The 21,331-nt window shown below is 38.2% G+C and overlaps 5 protein-coding genes across 5 annotated transcripts; all 5 read left to right on the top strand.

The window, feature by feature from the left end:
- The first annotated feature begins 20 nt into the window (after positions 1-20).
- Positions 21-1,676, top strand: LOC134826637 (lanC-like protein 3). Its single transcript, XM_063839093.1, has 2 exons — positions 21-1,020; positions 1,174-1,676. Exons 1-2 carry the CDS (start codon positions 91-93, stop codon positions 1,501-1,503), a joined length of 1,260 nt encoding a protein of 419 aa, XP_063695163.1. The 5' UTR covers positions 21-90; the 3' UTR covers positions 1,504-1,676.
- Positions 1,677-1,876: 200 nt separating this feature from the next.
- Positions 1,877-4,654, top strand: LOC134826583 (zinc finger protein ZFP2-like). Its single transcript, XM_063839008.1, has 2 exons — positions 1,877-3,281; positions 3,366-4,654. The coding sequence occupies exons 1-2, from the start codon at positions 1,880-1,882 to the stop codon at positions 4,052-4,054; spliced, it is 2,091 nt and encodes a 696-aa protein (XP_063695078.1). The 5' UTR covers positions 1,877-1,879; the 3' UTR covers positions 4,055-4,654.
- Positions 4,655-5,020: 366 nt separating this feature from the next.
- LOC134826648 (uncharacterized) lies at positions 5,021-6,280 on the top strand. Its single transcript, XM_063839107.1, has one exon. The coding sequence runs from the start codon at positions 5,156-5,158 to the stop codon at positions 6,014-6,016; it is 861 nt and encodes a 286-aa protein (XP_063695177.1). The 5' UTR covers positions 5,021-5,155; the 3' UTR covers positions 6,017-6,280.
- Positions 6,281-14,048: 7,768 nt separating this feature from the next.
- Positions 14,049-16,829, top strand: LOC134810935 (zinc finger protein 501-like). The gene is made up of 2 exons (XM_063817630.1): positions 14,049-14,655; positions 16,282-16,829. Exons 1-2 carry the CDS (start codon positions 14,067-14,069, stop codon positions 16,827-16,829), a joined length of 1,137 nt encoding a protein of 378 aa, XP_063673700.1. The 5' UTR covers positions 14,049-14,066.
- A 1,581-nt stretch (positions 16,830-18,410) lies between these two features.
- On the top strand, positions 18,411-19,523 carry LOC134810934 (zinc finger protein 271-like). Its single transcript, XM_063817629.1, has one exon. It carries the CDS (start codon positions 18,411-18,413, stop codon positions 19,521-19,523), a length of 1,113 nt encoding a protein of 370 aa, XP_063673699.1.
- Positions 19,524-21,331: the final 1,808 nt, after the last annotated feature.

Raw genomic sequence — 21,331 nt, 5'->3', positions numbered from 1 at the left:
TATGATGGTATTTGATATGCAATCTTAAATGAATAACGAATGCATGTCCATGTTTTATTGCAGCTAATTTCTTAATCTGAAATTTTAAGGATGGCCCATCATCTAGGGCGGAGAAAGCGTTATTTTACAAACCATCTTCATGACTTCGACACTAAGCTCACAAAAGAAGCTATACAATCGAACTACAAATCAGACATTATTCAAGAGATTGACAATATAGTAGGGCTGATAGTGTCACGTGTTAAAGCAGATCCAAGAGCTGAAGATGGTGGTCTGTATGTTGGATTATCTGGAATTGCTTACGGCTTGTTCTACACGTCACAGTCCTCCCATCTCACTGATGAATCCAGAGAGTTGTGTCGCACCACAGCCTGCAAATACTTGGAGGCATCTCTGGAATACTGCCGTAAGAAATCGGAAACTAAAAACTGTACAGGTGCAGCATTTTTACTGGGACATCTTGGGGTATACGCCTTTGCTGCTGTGTTCTATGAACGGACAGGCGACACTGCAAAATCGGAAGAGTATGTTAAACAGTTTGTTTCTCTTCACAAGATGTGTAAACCAGTAGACTTCTTAGCTTGTGGAGGAGATGAACTGTTAGTGGGACGTGCTGGATACCTCTGTGGAGCTCTCTACCTTCAACAAGAACTGGGAGAGGATATCATACCCAGCAATGTTATTCAGTCTATCGTTACCTCCATTATACAGTCAGGAAGAGCTAACGCAGCTAAGCTAAACTCTCCAAGTCCCCTAATGTACAGTTACTACGACAGTCTTTACCTGGGAGCTGCACACGGTCTCTCAGCAATATTACAGATGCTGCTGGCTTACTCCAAGTACCTGGACAGTGAAGCTATGAAGGACGTTACAGCAGCTTGTTATTGTTTGTTGAGTTGTGAAACAGAGAATAATAATTACCCAGCTTGTTTGAATGAGAATCGTGATCATCTGTGGCATTGGTGTCATGGATCCCCTGGGGTTATATACTTTCTCATCAAAGCTAGCCTTGAGTTGAAGGTATATTTTATTTATCGATATTGTGTTTAAAATTTACTTCAATATCCTTGCACTAACTTCCATATTTTGTTTCTTTTGAAATTGATTTTATTAACAAATGAAAATTACATGTTTAGTATTAATATGCATTAACTTATGACTCAAATTATCCAGGATAAGAAGTTTGGGGATGCAGCTTTAAGAGCAGGTGGTGACAATCTTTGGAAACACGGCTTACTTCTGAAGGGACCGGGCATTTGTCACGGTGTTGCAGGGAGTGGTTATGCATTCCTGGCTTTGTATCGGGCTACTGGGCACCTCAAACATTTATATCGGGCTCACCAATTCGGCCAGTTCATGTTTACAGAAGAGTTTACTGCTGAAGCTAGAAATCCTGACTGCCCGTTCTCTCTTTATGAGGGATGGGCCGGGACACTTTGTTTTTTGGTTGATTTATTGGACCCTGAAAATAGTGCTTTCCCCTTCTTTAATGTTTTTAAATGAAAACCACAAGTAATGCTTGCGACTAAAATTTTCTTGTGACAAGCATATTAATGCTGAAGATAACCAATTATGATGTGTTTTATCTTTTATTGTACAGAAACATATATAATATTATGTATAATATATATATAATATGATATTGTTGTGTGTAATTACTAAATTATTTTGACCTCCGTTCATATTTTCATTCTTTTCACAAAACAAACGCTTGCTTTTTATAAACCACAATCCTGTAAAATGTATTTGATACAATTAATCTTTTAATTTACTTACTAAAATATCTGTGACGATCCGATGTAAAAGTCTACACCTAGGCTATATTTCATTAGTTAAGTTATATTTAAAAGCTCTTTTTTAACTTTACTAAAATTTCAGGATGTCGTTCAGGATAAAACAAGAAATAAAGTCTGAACAAGAAGATCCCTCGGCTATTTTGGGCAATTTCCTCTGTCCAATATGTGCTTTACATTTCTTCACTGAAGATAATTTTGTTGGTCACATCAAAGAACATGAAACATCAAATAATTTGACGAAAAGAGAAATTAAATGTGAACCTGAAGGAGAGTCAGTTGGTTTTATTTGTCCTATCTGTGCAGAGCACTTTTACTCAGATTCCACATTCATGGAACATGTGAAGCAACACCATGATCAGATGACTTTCGACAGAAATGCTTCTCATATTAATCATGAAGAGTTTTCGTCTCAAGATGATGACTTGATATCGCCAGAACAGGATTGCCCTGCAGTAGAGAGTTCGGATGCTAATAATAGTCCAACTTCAGCAGAAGGCAGAGCTGATAAAGATGATGGGGAGATGTTTTCTCAGTCCACTGAAATTATCTTGCATGATAAAACAACCTCACCAAGTGATGATTTGTCTTCCATTTGTGCAACAGCAGAGGGGGATATTTTGAAGATGCAGACCAGAAGCAGTGCCAAAAGTAAACCATTCAGATGTGTCCAGTGTCCTTATACTGCATCACAGAAAGGCCATCTTCAAAGTCACCAACGAACACATACAGGGGAGAAACCTTATAAATGTTCACAATGTCCATTTGCTGCAGCTTCACATGCTACTCTAAATAGACATCAAAAGACGCACACTGTTGAAAGACCATATAAGTGTCCTTTGTGTTCTTACGCTGCAGCAGCTAAAGGTGATCTGAACAAACATGTGATAATACACTCTGGGATAAAACCACACAAATGCACCTTATGTACATTTGCTACTACACAAAAGAAGGCTCTTAGAGATCATCAGAGGATCCATATAGAGGCAAAGCCTTATAAATGTTCATTATGCTCATTTGCTGCGTCAACAAAATATAATCTGAATAGGCATATGCAAACACACTCAGGAGAAAGACCTTACCAATGCCCTTCATGTCCGTATACCGCAAGTCAAAGAATTCACCTTAAAATTCATGAGAGGATTCATACAAGGGATAAGCCTTACAAGTGTACACAGTGTTCTTTTGCAACAGCCCACAAGAATGGTCTAGATGTTCATGAACGAACCCACTCTGGAGAGAAACCATTCAAATGTCCACTGTGTCCATATGCTTCATCACATAGTGCACATTTCCGGAATCATCAGAGGACTCACTCAGGTGAGAAACCATACAAGTGTTCAGTGTGCCCTTTTGCTACTGCCCAAAAATCAAGCCTTACATCCCACCAAAGAATACACACTGGGGAGAGGCCATACAAATGTTCTGAATGTTCATTTGCTGCTGCACAAAGTTCACAGCTTAAAGTTCACCAAAGAACTCATACTGGTGAAAGGCCATACAAATGTTCTCTATGCTCATTTGCTGCGTCAGCAACAGCTAATCTGAATAGCCATATGAAAACACACTCAGGAGAAAGACCTTACCAATGCCCTTCATGTCCGTATACCGCAAGTCAAAGAATGCACCTTAAAATTCATGAGAGGCTTCATACAGGGGAAAAACCTTACAAGTGTACACAGTGTCCTTTCGCAACAGCCCACAAGGATAGTCTGAATGTTCATGAACGAACCCACTCTGGAGAGAAACCGTTCAAATGTCCACTGTGTCCATTTGCTTCATCACAAAAATCACATCTCCGGTGTCATCAGAGGATTCACTCAGGTGAGAAACCATACAAGTGTCTGCTGTGTCCATATGCTTCATCAAAAAAATCACATCTCCGGTGTCATGAGAGGACCCACTCTGGAGAGAAACCATACAAGTGTTCAGTGTGCCCTTTTGCTGCTGCCCATAAATCAACCCTTACATCCCACCAAAGAACACACACTGGTGAGAGGCCATACAAATGTTCTGAATGTTCATTTGCTGCCACACTAAATTCACAGCTAAAAGTTCACCAAAGAATCCATACTGCGACTGGTAAACCTTACAAGTGTTCAAAGTGCCCATTTGCAGCTACAACTAAAGGCGGTTTGGACAAACATCAAAAATCTCATGATTCAGTGGGAAAGTCATTCAAGTGTTCATTATGCTCGTATGCTGTGAATGTGAAGTGTACTCTGATCAGACATCAAAGAACACACAGTATACAACCTTGAAGCACATTTTGGATGTAAAACATAAACTTCGTTTCAAACTAAGACAGGCAAAGCTTCTTTTGTCTTTTAGTTGCGACTTGGGAACTTCTTTAGATATTTTATAGAGAGACTGACCCGAGAAATACCAGAAGATTAACTATCAGAATGAAGGTTCAAGACGCAAAATGTTTACAATGGATACTCAGGATCATTTCTCACATTAAGGTTCGAACTTGAAAAAAAAGACCGTGTGTATGTTGGCCCACATCCAAAAACACAGGAGTCTAGGAGTCTGGGACTCTTGGTGCCAAAGAGGACATTTTTAAAAGATCTGACAAAATATATAATATATTAGCTTTCTGTGTGTGGGGATGTGTGCCTGTATTTTGTTTACTGTGAAAGTGTAAACATGGTAAAGACAAACTAATTGAACATGCTTACAATTTTTTATATATTATATTTTACTCATTTTCTTATTTTAATTTGTTTCTGATATTTATTTTATTACTTTAATATGGTTTTTCATTGTATCATTTTAAAAGGTTTTAACAGCAATAATTATTTTAAGGCCATTTGAGGACATTTTCGAATTTTAGTATCACAAATTAATAAATTTTACTTTTTGATGAAATACTCATCTTAAGATTATGATATTATTGTAGTACTACAGTATGACAATGTATTATTTAACTCTCATTTCAACCAGTATTTGTGTACTCATTTCCTGTGGTTCTGAATTCAAACACAAGTATAAACAGGGAAACACAGAATAAAGATTATACAGTGCTAATTGCATCAAGTGAGCTCATGTTCTTTAATCCCTTAGTTTAAACTTAATTCTGAGCAATTCTGTGCACCACTCAAATAATAAAGTAATAAGGCCCACATCTTAGCTTCATTTAATCGTATCAGTGTTGTATCCATCTCACATTTGTACTACCTATCGCTATCTAATAAAGTAACTCCATTTAAAATTTTACTAGGATGAAAGCTGCTGTTTTCAGTCGGGGAAATGTATCCTTTCAATCGAACTATGCAAAGCCCAAATGCAGTGCGGACAGTATCCTTGTTCGTGTAAAAGCAGCAGCTATCAACCCAGTGGATTACAAGATCGGATGGCCGATGAAAGGGCCCGTTACAGGTATTGATTTTGCTGGTGTTGTTGAAGAGAAGGGTGATAAGGTTGGGGACGAGTTAAAGGTCGGAGATGAAGTTTATGGTGGTAGTTGGAATGGAAGTTTAGCCGAGTTCACTGTTTCTAAGCCAGCTGGAGTTGCTCTGAAACCTAAAAATGCTTCATTCGTGGAAGCTTCTGGAATGTATGTTACGTATATGACGACACTTCAAGCATTAAGGGACTTTGGAAAGGTCAGCAAGGATGATCGTGTTCTGGTAATTGGGGCTAGTGGTGGGTGTGGTACTGCTGGGATCCAGGTTGCTAAATCTATGGGAGCTAAAGATATTGTTGGGGTTTGCAGTGGTAAAAATGAGGAATTTGTAAAATCTCTGGGAGCAACTGATGTTATAGATTACACTAAGCAGACTATTAAAGATTACTGTCTTAATGAATCAGGGGCTATTAACCCTGAATTACAGTTTGATGTGATTTATGATGCTGCCACTAATAGTGGGGGTGGCGAGGACTACAAAAACATTTCAATGGAATTACTGAAACCTGCCACTGCAGATAAAAAACATGGGCAGTACGTTGCAATCAATGGTAGTGCAGACATGTGGCTACGGAAGTTCACCATAGGTTTTAAGGCTAACCAGCATTTGATGAATTTGGAGACGAACCCTGAAGATTTACAACAACTTGCTAAGTTAGTGGATGATGGCTGGACAAACTCAGAAGGAGTTCAGGAGTATTTAAAACCAGTTATAGCAGAGGAGTTACCTTTTACTGCTGAGGCAGTTGAGAAGGGTTTTGATCTGCTGAAAAGTAGGAGGGCCAAAGGAAAGATAGTCTTCAAAATGGATTAGAAAATGATCCAGATAATATTTTGGATGGTTTTGAATTTCTTTGGATTTTGTATGTTCTTTAAATGATTTTTGTCTATACTTAGGCTTTGTTGAGTAACCAGTAAAATAATATATATAAATGTGTATACGACTCAAACTGAACTTATAGTCACTAGTACTGATGATTTATGATTGAAAATTGAAAATTTGTATATTAGTTTATCTTTATTTCGGATCTTAGATTATTTTTGTCAGAATTATTACTGAAATTTGTTTAAAGATGTTGATGTTTTTGAGTTTGAATTATTGTTAATTCGCTCCTCCTCCGTCAGAATGAAAATTACACTGTCAAACAGCGGGGGGAATCATATATGGTCAGAATCGTACGTGACGTTGGGTGGGTGGGTCATATTTTCTTCCAAAACGCAGTTAGTACTCTTGTACTTAGTGGTGGGTCTGCTGCTCATCTCCCAGAAAAACAGTTGGTACATGGTACTAAGGGGTTTATTGTTTGAGTGTCCAACCCCAAAAAAACCCATTTTACCTCAAATTTCAATTTTGGGAATGGGTTTTGAGGTTTTTTTTTGGGTTTTTTGTACGTAATTAACTTTTTATCTAATTCGACTAGTACATTGAAAACAAAACCCCTACTAAATAGTGGGTATAATTTGCCCATTTCCCAATGTTTAATGAGCTGTTTAAAGCAATTTATGGGTGGGTATCCTATTTTATATACCAAGACTCAGTTAGTACCGTGATTTCTCAACAGTTAGTACCGCAAAAAAAAGTACCGAAAAAGCAGCTAGTACCGTGAAGGGGGTGGGTGGGTCCTTTTTGTAAAGTCCAACACTGCACTTAGTCGACGTCACGTACGGCACTTCCGCACTTAGTACCTGATCCCCCCCGGCCCCCCTTGCAAACAGTTAAATGATATGCTGCACTGAAATCTTTTTAGCGATTAAATAATTCAGTACTAAAACAATCCCACATTTTACTACCTACTTTAGAAACACTAACTAAATAACTAAATTCAGGTTACTCTAACATGAAAGCTGCTGTTTTTAGTCGAGGTAACCTCTCCTTTAAATCGGACTACAAAAAACCAAAATGTGGAGCAGACAACATACTAATTCGTGTAAAAGCAGCAGCTATCAACCCTGTCGACTACAAAGTGGGGTGGCCAATAAAAGGGCCCGTTACAGGTATTGATTTTGCTGGTGTTGTTGAAGAGAAGGGTGATAAGGTTGGGGACAAGTTTAAGGTCGGAGATGAAGTTTATGGTGGAACATTAAATGGTAGCTTAGCTGAATTTACCATTGCTCAACTTGCTGGAGTGGCTCATAAACCTAAGAGTGCTTCATTCGTGGAAGCTGCTGCAATGTTCACTACGTATATGACATCTCTTCAATCATTAAGGGACTATGGTAAACTTGTTAAGGATGATCGTGTTCTGGTAATTGGAGCTAGTGGTGGGTGTGGTACTGCTGGGATCCAGGTTGCTAAATCTATGGGAGCTTAAGATATTGTTGGGGTTTGCAGTGGTAAAAATGAGGAGTTTGTAAAATCTCTGGGAGCAACTGATGTTATAGATTACACTAAGCAGACCATTAAAGATTACTGTCTTAATGAATCAGGGGCTATTAACCCTGAATTACAGTTTGATGTGATTTATGATGCTGCCACCAATGGTGGGGGTGGGGAGGACTACAAAAACATTTCAATGGAATTACTGAAACCTGCTACTGCAGATAAAAAACATGGGCAGTACGTTGTAATCACTGGAAGTGCAGATATGTGGATAAGAAAGTTCACCATTGGCTGCAAAGCTAACCAGCATACGATGCTCACGAAACAGAACCCTGAAGATCAACAACAACTTGCTAAGTTAGTGGATGATGGCTGGACAAACTCAGAAGGAGTTCAGGAGTATTTAAAACCAGTTATAGCAGAGGAGTTACCTTTTACTGCTGAGGCAGTTGAGAAGGGTTTTGATCTGCTGAAAAGTAGGAGGGCCAAAGGAAAGATAGTCTTCAAAATGGATTAGAAAATGTTCCAGGAAATGTTTTGGATGGTTTTGAATTTCTTTGGATTTTGTATGTTCTTTAAATGATTTTTGTCTATACTTAGGCTTTGTTGAGTAACCAGTAAAATGATATATATAAATGTGTATACGACTCAAACTGAACTTATAGTCACTAGTACTGATGATTTATGATTGAAAATTGAAAATTTGTATATTAGTTTATCTTTATTTCGGATCTTAGATTATTGTTGTCAGAATTATTACTGAAATTTGTTTAAAGATGTTGATGTTTTTGAGTTTGAATTATTGTTAATTCGCTCCTCCTCCGTCAAAATGAAAATTACACTGTCAAACAGCGGGGGGAATCATATGGTCAGAATCGTACGTGACGTTGGGTGGGTGGGTCATATTTTCTTCCAAAACGCAGTTAGTACTCTTGTACTTAGTGGTGGGTCTGCTGCTCATTTCCCAGAAAAACAGTTGGTACATGGTACTAAGGGGTTTATTTTTTGAGTGTCCAACCCCAAAAAAAACCCATTTTACCTCAAATTTCAATTTTGGGAATGGGTTTTGAGGTTTTTTTTGGGTTTTTTGTAATTACAAATTTTTTTGTAACTTTTTATCTAATTCGACTAGTACATTGAAAACAAAACCCCTACTAAATAGTGGGTATAATTTGCCCATTTCCCAATGTTTAATGAGCTGTTTAAAGCAATTTATGGGTGGGTATCCTATTTTATATACCAAGACTCAGTTAGTACCGTGATTTCTCAACAGTTAGTACCGCAAAGCTGGCAAAATGGGGTGGGTGTCCTAAATATTGCCCGAAAAAGCAGTTAGTACCGTGAAGGGGGTGGGTGAGTCCTTTTTGTAAAGTCCAAAACTGCACTTAGTCGACGTCACGTACGGCACTTAGTACTTAAGATCCAAACAGTTAAATAATATACTGCACTAAAATATTTTTAGCCATTAAATAATTCAGTGCTAAAACAATCCCACATTTTACTACCTACTTTAGAAACACTAACTAAATAACTAAATTCAGGTTACTCTAACATGAAAGCTGCTGTTTTTAGTCGAGGTAACCTCTCCTTTAAATCGGACTACAAAAAACCAAAATGTGGAGCAGACAACATACTAATTCGTGTAAAAGCAGCAGCTATCAACCCTGTCGACTACAAAGTGAGGCATCATGTAGCCGGTGGGCCCGACATGATACGACATTTCTTGACACGTCGGGGTTTGTCGGGATTTGTCAGGGTTTGTCGGGGTTTGTCGGGGTTTGTCGGGGTTTGTCAGGGTTTGACGGGGTTTGACGGGGTTTCCGGTTTGTCGAGCCTGGAGGCTTTTTTTTTTTTTTTTTCTTTTTTTTTTGAGTCTCCCAACAAAAAGCCGAGACGGAGTCATCAAGCTTTACGTGGAAAAACACTATACAAGAAGGCCTCATGTAGCCGGTGGGCCCGAGGCAAAACCCCTCGACAAACCCCGACAAACCCCGTTTGTCGGGGTTTGTCGGGGTTTGTCGGGGTTTGTCGGGGTTTGTCGGGGTTTGTCGGGGTTTGTCGGGGTTTGTCGGGGTTTGTCGGGGTTTGTCGGGGTTTGTCGGGGTTTGTCGGGGTTTGTCGGGGTTTGTCGAGCCTGGAGGCTACATGATGCCTAAAGTGGGGTGGCAAATAAAAGGGCCCGTTACAGGTATTGATTTTGCTGGTATTGTTAAAGAGAAGGGTGATAAGGTTCGGGACAAGTTTAAATACAAGGACATTAACTACTGAAAGTGGCTAAAATCATTTAAGGAATGGCCATTGGCCAGGTAAGTAAACGTTATTAAGTGTATACAAAGTCCTAACTAACGAACTGTGATACATTCCAGTGAATATTCAAAATTTTAAAAAACACTAAATTGCATCTATCTCAAAACACATTTTGTAACTTTCAGTTCCTTAGTTGAGAAAACCAGCCACCCCCTGATATTGAGATTGGTACAGTGGTTTCTTGGACAATTATCCTCATATTATATGGTGCAGTGATATTTTTTATTTGACTCGGTTCTCGAATTATTAAGGAATCGAAAGGTCAAAAAAGTAACAGCCGTTTAAAGATCCAGTTTAGCATGTAATTAATAATAATAATAAATATGATAGCGTCCCACACTCCTGGATTCTGTCTTGTATGACCATGTGCGGTATCTCATCATCCATCATAGACCTCTTTGAAGCCTCATTCAATCAATCATATTTAAACCTGATGCTTGGTAAAGTTTCCCTTGGGAGGATTAAAATTAATAAAGGTTTATTTCAAGGAGACTCAGTCTCCCCTATCCACTTTATCATTAGTCTTATACCCCTTTCCATTCTTTTGAATAAGCACGTCATAGGATACTCTCTGGACAGAAAAGATGGACCAAAAGTGTCGCATAGGCTATACATGGACGACCTCAAGCTCTATGCCGAGAGTGAAGATGAAATGCAGACACTAGTAAACACCACGTCAGAATTTAGCAGAGACATCAGAATGGAGTTTGGGCTTGAGAAATGCGCCGTGGTGAAGGTGAAGAAGGGAGCAAAAGCCGCTATTGAAGGCATCACCCTACCCACAGGTGAACAGATCCATGAGTTGGAGGACGAGGGCATAAGTATCTGGGAATACTAGAAGCCAATAATATTCTACACAAAGAGATGAAAGCACTTGTCACAAAGGAGTATATCAGAAGAGTCAAAAAGGTGTTAAAATCCCAGCTTCATGGTAGGAATAGTATACAAGCAATTAACACCTGGGCTGTACATGTGATAAGATATGGAGCTGGAATTCTTTCTTGGAACGCTGGAGAAATCAAAGCCTTGGACGTCAAGACCCGGAAACTAATGAGGATAAATGGAGGTCATCATCCCCAAGGAGATGTTGATCGGCTATACGTCAGCCGTCAACTTGGTGGCCGTGGGCTTCATAGTATAGAGGAAGTTGTAAAGAGAGAGGAGAATGCACTCACCACCTATGTGATGAAGAGTAGAGACCCGGAACTGATTGCTCTGAAGGACTACTTTGTCAAAGACAAGATACTCTTAGGTGAAGAGATAGACAAAGATACTGACCGAACACAACGCGAGGAAATACGCAAGGAGAAGTGGACAACTAAAGTGATGCACGGACAGTTTCCAAGGCAGATGACGGGTATAGCAGATCCGATAACCTCTTGGAACTGGCTCACTCAACAAGACTTGAAGAAGGAGACAGAAGGATTGTTGATAGCAGCCCAAGACCAAGCACTTAGGACTAACTATGTAAAGAATAAGATTGACAAAACACCCGGCTCTTCTCCACTCTGGAGACTCTGCAGAAATCATTATGAGACAATAGATCACATACTGAATGGGTGCCCAAAACTTTCACAGACAGAATATAAGTGTAGGCATGACAAAGTAGCTGCCGCATTGCACTGGAGTCTGTGCAAGGAATACGGATTCACATGCAGTAAAAAGTGGTACGAACACCGAGCAGAGAAGGTGTTGGAGAATGAAAAAGTCAAGCTATTGTGGGACTTTCACATCCAGTCAGACCACGTTATCGAGCACTGCAGACCGGATCTTCTCCTGGTAGACAAGGTAACCAACGCAGCAACCATCATCGACGTTGCAGTCCCAGGAGATACCCGGATCTTGGATAGAGAGCAAGATAAGATACCTACTAGCTTATCAAGAACTGGAATTTACGAAAGGTTACAATTGTCCCAGTGGTGGTAGGCGCTTTAGGAACTGTCACCATAAACTTTCGTAAACACCTCGACGCAGTACACTGCAATCTGAGCATCTCTAATCTCCAGAAGACAGCTCTGCTTGGACCAGCCAGAATTCTCAGGATGGTCTTGGACATCTAATAGAGTGTTTCATACACCGTAGCTCTTCTTTCAGTTTTAGTTTATTCTGTATAACTGTAATATATCCACCAGCGTGCGCTTTTTCGCATAGCGGGCTCTCACCAGCCCGCTGTCAAAGGGCCCGATATCTCTACAGCCCGCTCACGATATAGCCCGCTAACAAGTGACATTTAATTTGACCAGTAGCAATATAGCCCGGAGTTCTCTAAAATTTTTTCAGTTTCTGTATCGTCTCCATGTGAAATTCCTTATTACACTGCAACTATATAATACATTTTATTTTTGTGTCCGGTAGGGCTGCTCATGCAGCTCGTGAGCAGATGACATGATACTTTGATTTATATCAAAGTTATTATAACACACTACATAATACACATCAGCACTATAATCCCCCTATATTATTGATATTCATCGTCACTGACATTACATTCATTATTCCTACGGCCCAGGAATGCAGTGCATCTCCAGCCCCTATATATACGACACATCCCTTTATGATTGGCTTACATTGAACACGTGACGTGTTACCATGGTTACAACAATTAGTGGCGACCTTTTCTAGAGTTGACTTTTATACAAGCTCCATTGTTTATTTATAAAATTATATATTAACTGTAATACGCCCGCTGGTGGATATAATCCACATCACCTCGACCCGCGGGCGGAAAAATCGTATAGCACTCGGGCCCGATGGGCCCTCCGTGCTATACGAAAATATGTCCTCCTCGGGCTAGCGCCCTCGGGGACATATGAAATATTGCACGCGCGTGCGCGTGCAATATTTTGTTCCGCCCGCGAGTCTCCGGTGATATGTATATATATACTTTTTGCCTGGTCCTCCTATATCTCTTCCCTTGCTCCGCAAGCCCTGTCTCTTGTTTATACAACTTTTAACTCATATCAATGTACATATCGGAAAGTTATTGTATTTATTAAGTATACTGTATTGAAATTACTCCCAGATTTGTGTAAAGATTTTATTTTCGTCTGGACTTTGTGATATACAATTGTTACAGTTATTTCTCTTGTTTTTCTTCCCTTGCTCTGCAAGCCCTGTTTCTTGTATAAAAATTGTGTTTAGTATTTCGTATATTATTGTAATTATTGTGATAATTTGTGATTCAGTTTTCAGTATTAGTAATATAGGTGTTTGCTGAATTACTGTATTATACACTCTGTGGCCAGCTCTTATGTGTCCCATCTCTTGCCATGCAAGCCCTGTTTCTTGTTTATACAAGATATTATAATTATGTAATAAACATTTATTGTAGTGTAGGATTGTTTGAATTTCTATTTGTTAAGTCATTTAATATGCATTTTGCGTTTGTTTCTCCCGTTTTTCTTCCCTTGCGTTGCAAGCCCTGTTTCTTGTAAAAACAACCACTTTTGTAGATACACACAGTCTCTACGCCTTTATCCTCTGGTCCCTAGGGTCAGCTGACTCCGGGCCAGAGGAAAATTACCGATTGCCAAGGTTTGATGCCTAGGTAGTCGAGACCTCTTTCAATTGAGACTTGATATAATAATAATAACGCTTTATTTGTATACCGCTTAGGCCGTATAAGCGACCAAAGTCCAAAAAATGGAGTTGATACTGGCCAACAAAGCGGTGCAGATAAATATAGCTAAGTAGTCCCTTTTCTAATCAAAATTCAAATTTATAAATTGTAGATTGATCTTAAAGTCCTGCGTCCATGACTACTGAATCACCAAAAATACTGTTCGCACATACAGGATAGGCTTGATGAAATAGATGGGTCTTGAGAGCCTTCTTGAAAACATCAGGTAAACCTCAAAATTTAGCGTGCGATATCTCAAAAGCGCAAGGTCAGATTTTGATCCGGTTTTTTTCTTCTTGTTCGTCTCAAGCAGCTATTATCAAATATATGTGAAAACTAGAAAAGTGCCATTTACCCCCCCCCCCCCTCTGGCCTTAATCAGTTGTTTTTCCAGGAAGGTTTGTAATGTTAACACGGAGTAAGAGATCCTCAACCGTTGCTGATAAAGAAAAGAGTATCAAAAATGTAATTCCGATCAAAAAGGAAATAAAAACTGAACAGGAGGAGTTGACTGAAATATCACATGGTTTTATTTGTCCGAAATGTGAAGCTCACTTCCTTCATGATGAGTTCTTTGTGGAACACATCAGAGAACATCATGGTGAAACAATCAATGATATGTCTACTACAAATGTCCAATTAAATTCTTTACGATCATCAGACAGGTTTGGCAAAGAAAATACTTCTTCTGTTGGGAAAGCTTTTAAATGTGACGATTGTTCTTATACCTGTACTGAGAACAGTGATCTTGTGAAACATTTGGGTATTCACTTGGGAGAGAAACCCTACAAGTGTAAGGAATGTTCATTTTGTAGTGCTAAGAAAAGTGATCTCAAGAGACATATGAGGACTCACACGGGAGAGAAACCCTACAAGTGCAAGGAATGTTCATATTCTAGTGCTCAGAAAGGTAATCTCACATTACATATGAGGACTCACTCAGGAGAGAAACCCTACAAATGCAAGGAATGTTCATTTTGTAGTGCTAAGAAAAGTGATCTCAAGAGACATATGAGGACTCACACGGGAGAAAAACCCTACAAGTGTAAGGAATGTTCATATTGTAGTGCTCAGGAATGTGATCTCAAGAAACATATGAGGACTCACACGGGAGAGAAACCCTACAAGTGTAATGAATGTTCATATACTTTCTCTGTTAAATCAAGTCTTGTCAGACACCAACGTACTCACACGGGAGAGAAACTCTAAAATTGCCAGGAATGTTCTCATATAACAACTTTTATACTTGTTCTGATCAGTCACACTTTATTAGATACCAGCGTATTTACGGGTAAATAATGTCAGTTTACTTCCACTTTTATATTATTAGTTCAACGACGAGGTATGATCAATGATTGCATTTATAGTCTAGAAATAATTTCCACAAATGTTTAGAGCTATGTTTGAAATTAATTTTTCTGATTTAAAGAAAAGAATTTTGCAGTTTGTTGCACAAATAAATGAGGAAACAATCATAATCTTTGATATATATCTATTATCTAACCATTAATTGAATCCCACTGATTTTGTCTTGTCTCAATAGTAGAAATTAGTAAATTTATCGTTTTTCCACAATCTATATTATTTGTTATTTTTATTATATAACTATGATATGACATATATTAACTGCATTATTACTGCATGGTACTGATAGAATATGGATGTCTTACCCTGCAGTTCCACGGCTCAGTTTTGCAACCAGATTTGCTCACATTTTTTCTCACATTTTTGCGACCGGAAATGAAATTCAAAAATATTTCTCCGCACTGAGAAATATTTTTGATATGACCCAAAACTCCGTGAAAGCAGTTCTAACCTGGGCGCTCGCGTGGTACATTTCATTATAATGCGCCCACGTGCGCGCGCAAATCTGCGTCCAAAAATACCAACCGTGGGAACGTACATTGTAAACAAAACTGCCTTCGCGGAGTTTTGCCTTTCAAAACTCTTTTCGCGGAGTTTTGTGTCAAATCTGGTCGCAAAACTGAGCCGTGGAACTGGGCTGTAAGCGTGGTCTTATTATTATTATTATAAAACAGGATCTTACCGACAAAAATGATTCTTAAAAATACCTTAATGCGGTAAACTGTACCCTTGAAAAAGATTTTCCCAACATCTTTTGCATGCAGCTATATCTCTAATTTCGTTCAATTCATGAGAGTTGTCCATTTGCAAATTTCTACTAATTAAATCATTTCTTAAAACCGATAACAAGTTCATTCTAGGTCTCCCCAATCTTCCAGTGAATAAATTATCTGATTCAATAGCAAAAGAGAGAGCCGTTTGGGCTGGGGTGTTCTCCATACTCCTGAGAATGTGTCCAAACATCTTCCACCGCTGGTGTTCGATACGCTTAGATAACTTTTTAACTTTGCACCTTTCATACAATGCTTTGTTGCTCATCATACCTTTAGGCCATTTGATGTTTAGAATGGACCTGAGCGTGGTCTAAATATTATAATTTAATACTATTCCATTTATTTATACCCACTGGTAATTAAAGATTTAGTTATTTGAATTTGGATAGTTTCTGTGTTTTTATTTTATTAATCAGTTATTTATCCAGGAAAATTTGTCATGTTAACACGGAGTAAAAGATCCTCAACCGTTGCTGATAAAGAAAAGACTAACAAAAATGTAATTCCGATCAAAAAGGAAATAAAAACTGAACAGGAGGAGGTGACTGGAATATCACATGGTTTTATTTGTCCGAAATGTGAAGCTCACTTCCTTTATGATGAGTTCTTTGTGGAACACATCAGAGAACATCATGGTGAAACAATCAATGATATGTCTACTACAAATGTCCAATTAAATTCTTTACGATCATCAGCCAGGTTTGGCAAAGAAAATGCTTCTTCTGTTGGGAAAGCTTTTAAATGTGACGATTGTTCTTATACCTGTACTGAGAACAGTGATCTTGTGAAACATTTGGGTATTCACTTGGGAGAGAAACCCTACAAGTGTAAGGAATGTTCATTTTGTAGTGCTAAGAAAAGTGATCTCAAGAGACATATGAGGACTCACACGGGAGAGAAACCCTACAAGTGCAAGGAATGTTCATATTCTAGTGCTCAGAAAGGTAATCTCACATTACATATGAGGACTCACTCAGGAGAGAAACCCTACAAATGCAAGGAATGTTCATTTTGTAGTGCTAAGAAAAGTGATCTCAAGAGACATATGAGGACTCACACGGGAGAAAAACCCTACAAGTGTAAGGAATGTTCATATTGTAGTGCTCCGGAATGTGATCTCAAGAAACATATGAGGACTCACACGGGAGAGAAACCCTACAAGTGTAATGAATGTTCATATACTTTCTCTGTTAAATCAAGTCTTGTCAGACACCAACGTACTCACACGGGAGAGAAACTCTAAAATTGCCAGGAATGTTCTCATATAACAACTTTTATACTTGTTCTGATCAGTCACACTTTATTAGATACCAGCGTATTTACGGGTAAATAATGTCAGTTTACTTCCACTTTTATATTATTAGTTCAACAACGAGGTATGATCAATGATTGCATTTATAGTCTAGAAATAATTTCCACAAATGTTTAGAGCTATGTTTGAAATTAATTTTTCTGATTTAAAGAAAAGAATTTTGCAGTTTGTTGCACAAATAAATGAGGAAACAATCATAATCTTTGATATATATCTATTATCTAACCATTAATTGAATCCCACTGATTTTGTCTTGTCTCAATAGTAGAAATTAGTAAATTTATCGTTTTTCCACAATCTATATTATTTGTTATTTTTATTATATAACTATGATATGACATATATTAACTGCATTATTACTGCATGGTACTGATAGAATATGGATGTCTTACCCTGCAGTTCAACGGCTCAGTTTTGCAACCAGATTTGCTCACATTTTTTCTCACATTTTTGCGACCGGAAATGAAATTCAAAAATATTTCTCCGCACTGAGAAATATTTTTGATATGACCCAAAACTCCGTGAAAGCAGTTCTAACCTGGGCGCTCGCGTGGTACATTTCATTATAATGCGCCCACGTGCGCGCGCAAATCTGCGTCCAAAAATACCAACCGTGGGAACGTACATTGTAAACAAAACTGCCTTCGCGGAGTTTTGCCTTTCAAAACTCTTTTCGCGGAGTTTTGTGTCAAATCTGGTCGCAAAACTGAGCCGTGGAACTGGGCTGTAAGCGTGGTCTTATTATTATTATTATAAAACAGGATCTTACCGACAAAAATGATTCTTAAAAATACCTTAATGCGGTAAACTGTACCCTTGAAAAAGATTTTCCCAACATCTTTTGCATGCAGCTATATCTCTAATTTCGTTCAATTCATGAGAGTTGTCCATTTGCAAATTTCTACTAATTAAATCATTTCTTAAAACCGATAACAAGTTCATTCTAGGTCTCCCCAATCTTCCAGTGAATAAATTATCTGATTCAATAGCAAAAGAGAGAGCCGTTTGGGCTGGGGTGTTCTCCATACTCCTGAGAATGTGTCCAAACATCTTCCACCGCTGGTGTTCGATACGCTTAGATAACTTTTTAACTTTGCACCTTTCATACAATGCTTTGTTGCTCATCATACCTTTAGGCCATTTGATGTTTAGAATGGACCTGAGCGTGGTCTAAATATTATAATTTAATACTATTCCATTTATTTATACCCACTGGTAATTAAAGATTTAGTTATTTGAATTTGGATAGTTTCTGTGTTTTTATTTTATTAATCAGTTATTTATCCAGGAAAATTTGTCATGTTAACACGGAGTAAAAGATCCTCAACCGTTGCTGATAAAGAAAAGACTAACAAAAATGTAATTCCGATCAAAAAGGAAATAAAAACTGAACAGGAGGAGGTGACTGGAATATCACATGGTTTTATTTGTCCGAAATGTGAAGCTCACTTCCTTTATGATGAGTTCTTTGTGGAACACATCAGAGAACATCATGGTGAAACAATCAATGATATGTCTACTACAAATGTCCAATTAAATTCTTTACGATCATCAGCCAGGTTTGGCAAAGAAAATGCTTCACCTGTTGGGAAAGCTTTTAAATGTGACGATTGTTCTTATACCTGTACTGAGAACAGTGATCTTGTGAAACATTTGGGTATTCACACGGGAGAGAAACCCTACACGTGTAACGAATGTTCATATTCTTGCTCTGTTCAATCAAGTCTTGTTCAACACCAACGTATTCACACAGGAGAGAAACCCTACAAGTGTAACCAATGTTCATATTCTTGTGCTCAGAAAGGTAATCTCACAATACATATGAGGACTCACACCGGAGAAAAACCCTACAAGTGCAAGGAATGTTCATATACTTGCTCTGTTAAATCAAATCTTAATCAACACCAACGTACTCACACAGGAGAGAAACCCTACAAGTGTAACCAGTGTTCATTTCGTAGTGCTCAGAAAAGTCGACTCACATTACATTTAATAAGGACTCACACGGGAGAGAAACCCTATAAGTGCAAGAAATGTTCATTTGCTTGCTCTGTTCAATCTAGTCTTGTTCAACACCAACGTATTCACACAAGAGAGAAACCCTACAAGTGTAACCAATGTTCATATTCTTGTGCTCAGAAAGGTAATCTCACAATACATATGAGGACTCACACCGGAGATAAACCCTACAAGTGCAAGGAATGTTCATATACTTGCTCTGTTAAATCAAATCTTAATCAACACCAACGTACTCACACAGGAGAGAAACCCTACAAGTGTAAAGAATGTTCATATTGTAGTACTCAGAAAAGTGATCTCAAGAGACATATGAGGACTCACACGGGAGAGAAACCCTACAAGTGTAAGGAATGTTCATATTGTAGTGCTCAGAAAAGTGATCTCAAGAAACATATGAGGACTCACACGGGAGAGAAACTCTACAAGTGTAAGGAATGTTTATATTGTAGTGCTCAGAAAAGTGATCTCAAGAGACATATGAGGACTCACACAGGAGAGAAACCCTACAAGTGTAAGGAATGTTTATATTGTAGTGCTCAGAAAAGTGATCTCCAGAGACATATGAGGACTCACGTCTCACACAGGAGAGAAACCCTACAAGTGTAAATAATGTTCTTTATTTTGAATCTGGTATGAATTGTTGTCAGAATTATTACTGAAATTTGTTTAAAGATATTGTTGTTTCTGACTTTGAATTATCGTTAATTCGCTCCTCCTCCGTCAAAAATAAAACACTGTCAAACAGTTAAATAATATGCTGCACTGAAATCTTTTTAGCCATTAAATAATTCAGTGCTAAAACAATCCCACATTTTACTACCTACTTTATAAACACTAACTAAATAACTTAATTCAGGTTACACTAACATGAAAGCTGCTGTTTTTAGTCGAGGTAACCTCTCCTTTAAATCGGACTACAAAAAACCAAAATGTGGAGCAGACAACATACTAGTTCGCGTAAAAGCAGCAGGTATCAACCCTATCGACTACAAAGTGGGGTGGCCAATAAAAGGGCCCGTTACAGGTATTGATTTTGCTGGTATTGTTGAAGAGAAGGGTGAAAAGGTTGGGGACGAGTTTAAGGTCGGAGATGAAGTTTATGGTGGAACATTCAATGGTAGTTTAGCTGAATTTACCATTGCTCCACTTGCTGGAGTGGCTCATAAACCTAAAAGTGCTTCATTCGTGGAAGCTGCTGGAATGTGCACTACGTATTCAACATCTCTTCAATCATTTAGGGACTATGGTAACCTTGTTAAGAATGATCGTGTTCTGGTAATTGGGGCTAGTGGTGGGTGTGGTACTGCTGGGATCCAGGTTGCTAAATCTATGGGAGCTAAAGATATTGTTGGGGTTTGCAGTGGTAAAAATGAGGAATTTGTAAAATCTCTGGGAGCAACTGACGTTATAGATTACACTAAGCAGACTATTAAAGATTACTGCCTTAATGAATCAGGGGCTATTAACCCTGAATTACAGTTTGATGTGATTTATGATGCTGCCACTAATAGTGGGGGTGGCGAGGACTACAAAAACATTTCAATGGAATTACTGAAACCTGCCACTGCAGATAAAAACCATGGGCAGTACGTTGCAATCAATGGTAGTAGGGATATGTGGATTCGGATGTACACCATCGGCTTCAAAGCTAACCAACATATGATTCTCACGAAACAGAACCCTGAAGATTTACAACAACTTGCTAAGTTAGTGGATGATGGTTGGACAAACTCAGAAGGAGTTCAGGAGTATTTAAAACCAGTTATAGCAGAGGAGTTACCTTTTACTGCTGAGGCAGTTGAGAAGGGTTTTGATCTGCTGAAAAGTAGGAGGGCCAAAGGAAAGATAGTCTTCAAAATGGATTAGAAAATGATCCAGAAAATGTTTTGAATTTATTTAGATTTTGTATGTTCTTTAAAAGATTTTTATCTATACTTAAGTTTTGTTGGGTAACCAGTAAATAAATATATATAAATGTGTATTGTTTATACGATTGAAAATGAACTTATAGTCACTACTGATGATTCATGATTGAAATTTAAAATTTGTATATAGTTAATCTTTATTCTGAATCTTTGATGAATTGTTGTCAGAATTATTACTGAAATTTGTTTAAATATGTTGTTGTTTCTGACTTTGAATTATTGTTAATTCGCTCCTCCTCCGTCAAAATAAAACACTGCCAAACAGTTAAATAATATACTGCACTAAAATATTTTTAGCCATTAAATAATTCAGTGCTAAAACAATCCCACATTTTACTACCTACTTTAGAAACACTAACTAAATAACTAAATTCAGGTTACTCTAACATGAAAGCTGCTGTTTTTAGTCGAGGTAACCTCTCCTTTAAATCGGACTACAAAAAACCAAAATGTGGAGCAGACAACATACTAATTCGTGTAAAAGCAGCA

Source organism: Bolinopsis microptera, chromosome 2 (genome assembly GCF_026151205.1).
Source record: "Bolinopsis microptera isolate Bmic1 chromosome 2, MBARI_Bmic_1.0, whole genome shotgun sequence".
Taxonomy (NCBI): Eukaryota; Metazoa; Ctenophora; class Tentaculata; order Lobata; family Bolinopsidae; genus Bolinopsis; species Bolinopsis microptera.
This window is presented reverse-complemented; position numbering and strand designations above follow the sequence as displayed.